The sequence below is a fragment of the Athene cunicularia genome, assembly GCF_003259725.1.
Source record: "Athene cunicularia isolate RWA chromosome 2 unlocalized genomic scaffold, athCun1 chr2_part1, whole genome shotgun sequence".
Taxonomy (NCBI): Eukaryota; Metazoa; Chordata; class Aves; order Strigiformes; family Strigidae; genus Athene; species Athene cunicularia.
The window spans coordinates 103,061,576-103,070,045 of record NW_020799095.1 but is presented as its reverse complement, the minus strand read 5'-3'; the positions used below and the strand labels follow the sequence as shown (position 1 = coordinate 103,070,045).

Here is an 8,470-nt window from a genome sequence, read left to right as displayed (position 1 = left end):
CACTCAGGTGCACTCAGAGCTTAAGTGGAGATAGTGAAATGCTGAACTGAAAAAAAGCCTTACATCACAAACTTTCCAAAGCTCCTCGTAATTTTGGTATTTTAGAATAGGGATCCAAGAATCAAGAAAAGGGAGGACTATTTCATGTGGCGAAGGCAGACACACAGATTATCTGAGAACAGATGACTACTAGTATATAAATAAAACAGACTACTATATCGACTCCGGATTGAGATTGTATCCAGTGAAAAATTACTGAAAAGAATGATGAACATTTGCAATTCTGGATCAGGATTAAAGATGGCTATAGAAAGGCTGTGTATCACATCACTTTGCTATGTTAAAAGCCACTCTACATACATTTTTCCCATATAACACTGTAGTTGTTTCCTGGAAAACTCTATTCCGTGTTTAAACCTTACTGGTTAAAAGTTCACCTATCTTTACATTCTACTAGTAACATTCTTCTGATATTTCTGCCAATGTTTGCACAATTCTAGAATATCAACATAAGCTTCAAAAGACTGAGAACATTTTATCTGAAGAGATCACAATTTTATACCTTTATCCTTACTTGGATCTTCCTCTGAACTATTTCTTTTTCCACATTTTTGGCATACACAATGAGAATTAAATGATAAATTAATCTTAGCTGCAAGTAAGGCACCTAAGTGATTCCAGCATGGATTTTTTTTATAGTTCTGCAAGGAGCACATCCAAATGAAGTCTGTACAATGGCAAAAGGCTACATAAACTATGCACTCAGAAAACTGTCAAATCACTTAGGAGTGAGCACATGTTCCTTTTAGCTACAGGAGATCCTTCTATCAGCATAATTTCTTCCATGCAAAAAGAGGGAAGGATGTACTTGTTATCAAAATTTTAATAGCTTGCAGTTCTTGACAGCAGCATTTTTGGAGTCAGGAACACCTCTTTGTCACATCAGTGACAGCTAACTCCTTCAGCCAACTTCAACTCACCCAGGCATGGCTCACAAGATTCACTGCTCTGTCAGCAATATCTTCATTTGCAGTATTACCCAGTAATGTTCACAGATAAGTCCTAGTGTTAACATCCAACTTAGATGAATAAGCAATATTAAATCTTCTCTTTTGCTGTTGATACTGTTTGTGTGGAGACAATAAAACTAATTTAAAGAGAGGAAATCTTGCAAAATCTCTAGTTTTTCCTAAGCCATAGACCGAGAATTTTTTAAATAGCCCCACATACATATATATATATATATATATATATATATATGTATGTATGTATGTATGTATGTATGTATGTATATGTTCCTCTACAAATGATCAAATTCACTCTTCTGAAATGGATAACTGATCCAATGCTCAAATGTTTTCCTTTCCAGTCAAGTTAAAAGCAATTCCACACAAAATTATATGGCTAGCAGAATGAAGTAGTTCACTATTTAGGTTGGCTTGAACCTGTTAGACTAAAGTGCAGTTTTGGGAACACAATGTTTCTAAACTAGATTTTTCTTTTTGTCATTTCTTTCCCAATCCATTTTCAGCAAAGGGCATGATAAAGTTAGAATTACCATAACATTGTATTTTGAGGTCCAATCTTATGGGAATAGTATATTTATTACTACTATGTATACACTTTGTATTGGTTTTGCATTACTGTATATTTCAAGACAGAAGTTACTGTGAATCATAACTGTCACAGGAAATTTCAATATTCTCCAGAAAAGCATAAACAAAAAAAATCCTAAATATTTATATTTGATATTAACTGACAATATAAAAAAACCCCTTACATCACTTGACACCTGATACATACATTAAAAAACATGAACAAAACCAAAATAAGATTGTCCCTTTAAACGTTAAGGGGAAGAAGAAGACAGAAAGAAAAGGAAAAAGACTGTTTTAATAGCTTCAGGCTTAGATGTTTTCCGGTAAAGCTAAAAGCTGACTGTTCAAATACTGTTCTCTTATTTGGTGTGTTCACAGTCTTTAAACAATTATCATGTAATGAACCTATGCTACAGTATTAGAAATGTTTTCATTAGAACCCTTTACTGCCTTTCAAACCAATGGAGATTTAAATCATCAAAATGTCCTTACTATTTCATAAGCTAATAAGAGACATTGGTTCCACTACTTAATACAAAAGGATCCTTCGTTCAATTGCTTTGCGGCATATAGGGCATTCACTCATTCGGTCTCCACAGAGTTGACATGTTCCATGGCCACAAAGAAAGATCATATTCTTCAGACGGTCCAAACAGACAGGACACATAGTCTGTAAAAGAGTTTGACAGGTTACACAGTCAATGGCAGTAGCGATACAGTATCAAATATGCAATATATAAGTTACTGAAATTTAACAACAAATATGCCTCCTTAAGCATAGCAGATCATTGCCATAGCATAACCCTGCCACTAACCTGAAAGCTAAGTATTTTTTTTTTAAATCACATTTTTATTTCATATTGACTTAAAATATTTGGGTTTCTCCTACACCATCATGATGAAAAAAGCCCTATATAACTTTTTTTCCTAATATGATCCCTTTAAGAAAGACAATCCAGTAGTAGGTTGACATCACATTCTCAATATCATTACCCAAGTTTGCAACATTAAGACATTCTTCAGCAACATTCCCCTTTATGTAATCTTCCAGGGAACAAACACCACAGTGTACAATGCTTGGGTAATGATTTAACAATTTCTTCTCAGGCTACCTAATAATTCATATACTTACCTTTAAACACCAAGCACTAAACACATACAGAAGTAATAAAAATGCTGCATAATCAATATTATATGCAAAGATTCAATGCTGGTAATTCCAGCCTTTGTTCATGGGAGTTATTCAGATTTTCAACCAAAAGAACACCTCAAGTTTCAAATGAAGAACAATGTAATAGATCTGTAACCTTCAGTCATAACACTAGCACAGCAAACTTTTAAAATCAGTTTTAATTGCTGAGCATTAAAGTGACAGCCAATGTCCCAAAAAGATCTCCTAAAAGTTCTTCAATAGCAAAGTTCATTTTGTACCAATCCACTAAGGAACAATGTCCTTCACCATTTGTCACATGCAGAAATTGAAGTTTTGGTAAGGCATGTTCCTTCACCATAAACATATTGCAGCCACATTAAGATTTCATTTATAACAGTTTGTCAAAGATTAGTAAATGAATAGATGTTATAACAGATAATTGTTAAGATCATTCTGTAGTCCAACAAATAAAATCTAAGATGCCCTCAGATCTGAGACACACTACTTACATCTAACACTTACAAATGTTGATCTCACATATAATATGAAATACTGACAGGGTTTAGATTTCAAATGCAAATTCATTTTATCACCACCTTGCACCTGTGACTTGTTTCCATACTCATGATCAGGGGTTTACTTCAGTTTGTTCATCTCATGACAAAGAGAATCCATAGCAGGAACCCTATTCAGTATAACCTTAGAGCATACCTTCTATCAACAGGTATTAACTCCTAGGGTAGATAGCTTAGTTGAGGACCAAAAAAAATTCACCAGCAGTCTGCTTATACAGAGTTTAAATTGGCATGGAATCTGGCCAAACATCTATTTTAATCTCCAGGATATCAGTATAATGGGCTAGCAGGAGTGTAAAACTTTCAGATAAAACCCTATGTCCATTTATATTTAAAAAAAACCCCTTCACTCTTCCCAAAAATGCTCTGCTCCAGCTTTGCCAGAATTCCCACAGTACTAAAAGAAAATAGTCAAACTAAAAATTTGCGAACGATCAACTGTCTCTCAGTCAGCTGAGCTCATTTTTCCATTCACACCAAGTCATCAACTTCACATCCCACTGGGACAATTAGAGCATTATTCCTTCAGTAACCTACAGTCCTCAAATATCAAGCAGCTATTTCCAATTAATATATAGCTGTCCTGCGACAAGTGTCTATAACCTGGTAGTACTGACATGACACCCTTTGATAAAGGCTTGACAAAGCAAACTCAAACCTTACCTTTGGAGAAAAAAAACTTGTAGCCTTTATTCTATGTTTTTAGCATAACTATTTGCTTTTTGTGCCTAAATATAATGTCAGAATTACTGAAGTTACAAGGGTCTGTTTCTCTCCAAATGCCACACAATCATTTGAAAATGAAAACATCCATCAAGGGACTCAGAACTAATAAAAAAAAATAAAAATCTGTTCAAGCACCATTACTTTTGATTATTTCATTCAGTGAAGCACAGAAAACCTAACATTTTCACTTTTTACAGATCTTTTCTGCAATTGCATGCAGCATTAGCAAATTGCTAAATTTTTCCTGCTTAGTACAAATGCAGAGCATATAAAATACATCAGCTATTTAATTTCTTAATATGATACTATTTTAACATTTAAGTTACTTCATACAGTAGGAGAGTTCAGCTGGCAGGAACAACCAGACTTCCTGTTTGCTATGCAATTCTATTCTGACAAGGATTTTCTCGATTAGTTCAGCAGCTTCCCAGGGGGATACAAGCCCAAATAACTGAGTTTTACCAAATTTTTAAGGAGCTTTCATTACTTAACCCCTAGCTTATGCGCACTTTTACAGTGGAAGAAAGTTCACTGCATGTCTTATACCCAGTTTGTGCCAGAGCAGTCAGAAATAAGCAATGTCTGTTTCTATTGTACTATTAGTTCATGAGAACATTCTCTGCATAAAACCACACTACTTTTTTTACCCACATGAAACACTGACTCCCATCTTTTGAATGAAAGCAAATGGCATAAAAAGGCACTATACTTGTTCTTTTCAAGAATTACTACTTTAGATAAGTAAAAGTAGTCTGAAAAAGTGCTCATTGTACCTTTAAGTATAACTAGGTTTGCAATTCAAATCAATTTTTACCACTAACAAGGCATTTTAAACTGCTTGAAACAGCAATTCATCATTACTAAAAACAGTTTTTCCACAATATACAGGTGCACAGTGACAAAATAAATTTATTTTTAAGGGGAAAGAAAGTGATGTAAGTATGGTGAAGGAACATACGTAAGATATCAGACAGATGATGGTGATTATGTATGAAATGGAATGAAGGTATTGCAATTACAGTCAAAAGGGTTCACATTCAGGGAATCCCTGAAGAATGGTGTGGTCATCAGATGTGGGAGATTCTGTTGACATCAGCATCACTTCTGCTTGGCACCAGAAATGGTTTTAAAAGCTTGCTGCACTAACATATTAGATTATCATTGAAGGTATGAGTTGAAACATAGGATTATACCTGCTGAAAGAGAACAAATTAATTTTAAGTACAAAAATATCAATGTAATATGAAGATTGAACTGTTAAAACACAAATCAAAAGAATACACAATTATAGCGGAACGCTGTGCATCATTTCCAGCACAAATTTAAATGATTCGTAACTTGCCCTGTCACAAGACTAATCGGAAAAGACACTAAGGAAAACATGAAAGACCCGCAAATGAAGAGGCACACAATGACCAGAACCACCTCTTTGTAGTCAGAGACATTGAACAATCTTCAGTTTTATACCAATTTCAAATAAATTATTGGACAAAAGGGTATTTCAAAGCAAAAGAGTGCACTTGAATTCTCATAGAATTCCAGTATTAGATCTTTCTTACTACTGCAAATATGAAAACTAAATATGAAAATACAAGTAGAAAGTGACATGTATAACGTAGTCTCTTCTCCCTAATACAGCATAACTTCCTGATATTAGAAAGCTTCTGGCTAGCAAAACCCCAGTTTTTTTTTCAGTTTTCCTTAATCAAGAAGAAAAACTGTAACAAGTACTTTTCCTTTCACATCCCTATACATAAAAGCATTAGCATACCAAAATAGAACTCCCATTTTTTATAAACTCCTAAAATAATGTAACCAGAAAAGAAAAATATACATCTGAAGAAAATAGATTACTTGCATTCATCTGCATGTTTTGCATTTATCATTTTACATGCCAAAGCAGTAGCCTTATTCTTTTTATCCTTTCATCCAGTGTTAAAAAGTGAACCAGTAGATGTAAGAAGTCAGAGATATCTAGAAACTCCCAAGGTTACCGTCAAAACAGACATGCATTTTTCAAACGACAATTTTTAATCTGCATGTTCTTTTGCAGACAAAAGAATCTGCTTTGAATTGTATATTTGAATTTCTGTTACTGGAGTGTTGGCCAAGTTCCCATACAACAGGAACAGTTCTTCACAGACATACCACTGAGGTTAGAATTTGGCAGCATATCAGTTCACAAATTTAAGGCATTTAGAGATATGGGCTGTAAAACTGGTGATCTACACACTTGAGTCTTAGCTTTCACACACATGAACAGCTGAGAACAACAACTACCAGGACTAAATGTGATGCTGGCATCACTGAAGTATTACTGACTGCTGTAAGCTACAAGAGGAAAAGACAAGTAACACAATAAGAACACTTCTCTGTTTCCCGTATCCATGGAAAGTCTCTTCCAATTGTGTTATACATAAGGAAGCCAAAAATCACACTATCGGGGTTCTAAGAGAGTGAGTTCATACAATAGTCAGATACCCAGGTCCTTTACTGCTGAAAAAAATCTCAAAATCAAGTTTTTCTTTGTGCAGGTGGAAAAGCAAGGAAACAGTTTAGTAATTTAACATAGGAAAGTTCTGCATGTAGACAACTGCTTAAGCACTTCTAATAGAACTAGACTTACAGATGCAACAAAATCAAATAGGTAACTGTCAGTTATCCAAAACATTAATTTTTGGGTTTTGTTAGGTTTCTAAATTGCATGTAACTCAACCACGAGTAATCAATACAATCTACAGTCAACTTGTATAAATTTCCTCCTGCAAACACTATGCATAATTCCAAAAGACAAACCTTACCATTTACATTCCAAATATCCAATTACATGTACAATAGTTTCAAAGGTTTTAATTTTGAAACCACAAAATTTTTTGAAGAGTACATAAACCCCATAGCCTTCACACAACAGGTAACTGCCAGCCATTATTCAAAGGCAGTTCATGAAACAGTCAAGTAAAGATTCAGGTAGATACAGAATAGTGAAGAATATCTACTTTTATTACTGTTCTGTGAAAACAGCTTCTGCTGTACCTGTACACTCAGGTCAGCTGAGCAGGCAGAGAACATACTGAGCAGAGCATCCTTTTTTAGTCACACCAACACAGATGCTCTAATAGGTGGATTATCAAATATGGCCACTTGATTTTTTTTTTTTTTTTAAACCTGTACATAGAAGACATACAAGCCACATCACACACACAGGATATTAGTAATTTAACTGAAATTTAAGAACTGAAGCACTTCGCCATGTCATTTTGTTTTAAGTAACAGAAGATGCATTGGCTTTTTCAATTTTAGTGGCCCATAAAATTTTTATCTAGCACTTTTACCTGTTCCTTGATGTCTTGTAACTGTTGCTGCAGCTTCTGTACGTCCGCATTGACATTGGTATTGTCTTTGTCTTTCTGCAAAACTGGAATGTTTCCACTTGCTGTAATTTGGAAAAAATAAAGATATGTGATTATGCATCAATCTAATGAAACATGAATGATTATTTCCAGTGTACGAACTACATTTTTCAGTTATCTGAAATGTTAGTCAAACATATTTGATAGTCTCATTACATTCAATATGACAGCACTGTAGTTCAATTCATAAGGAACTTGAGTTCTTTCACTTCTCCGAGCAGCAATGCTGCTTTGACAAATACTTCCTCAATAACGATGCTCAAAATGCCTGCAGCCCCTTAATGTTCTCAGAGTTCTTACTTGGCAGTGAAGTTCCTGCAGTAAATTTTTTTGCACATGTAAAAAGCAAAGTCAAATTATTTCACACTGAAAAGACTTCTTATCTATATAGCCAATTCTATTTGGTGTTCAAAATTGCACGAGCATCTTGAAAGTTCTTTGTGCAAAATTTGAACAAACTCAGATTAACATTCCTGTATTTGACTGACCCGGGAAGCAATGTTACTGTAAGAAACAGAAAAATTGAGAAGTATTTCAGATTTTAAATTTCCAGTGTATTAAAAACCTGATTTTAAGGATTATTCTTGTATTTATCTATTTAACAACAGTATGACAAGAATGACCTAAATGCCAATTCATATAAACTCAATTCAAACACTGCATACACATACACACACAGAGTAAATGCAAATAATTAATAGAAATTATTCAGAGAACTCACAAGTTTAAAAACTAGTCAAAGCAAGAGAAGTCAAACCAAACAATCTATCATTAAAGTTGTTTGTACCTAGAAGCAAAATATTTACTATTCCTTCATCAGTCAGAGAGTTTCAGGCGGGGAAAGAAAAAAAAAAAAAAAACCAAACAAAAAAGCAAAGCAGAAAACCCAAAACATTTATTTGCTCATGTGCACAGTTACAGACAAACTTCAGCTTTTGCTTCAAAGGACATTAGTAAGTGGCCAAGAAGTCGTGTATGTTTCAGCTTCTGCTCTGGATTCTGGAAGTA

General features: G+C 34.3%; 1 protein-coding gene across 1 annotated transcript in view; it reads right to left on the bottom strand.

Annotated features, from left to right (window-relative positions):
- Positions 1 to 1,295: 1,295 nt before the first annotated feature.
- MIB1 (mindbomb E3 ubiquitin protein ligase 1) overlaps positions 1,296 to 8,470 on the bottom strand; it is a 67,621-nt gene continuing 60,446 nt past the window's right edge. The window contains exons 19-20 of the mRNA XM_026842060.1: positions 7,385 to 7,485; positions 1,296 to 2,268 (exon numbers count right to left, since the gene is read on the bottom strand). Of these exons, the coding sequence (XP_026697861.1) occupies positions 2,128 to 2,268; positions 7,385 to 7,485 (242 nt within the window). The 3' untranslated portion in view covers positions 1,296 to 2,127. The remainder of the gene's footprint in view (positions 2,269 to 7,384; positions 7,486 to 8,470) is intronic.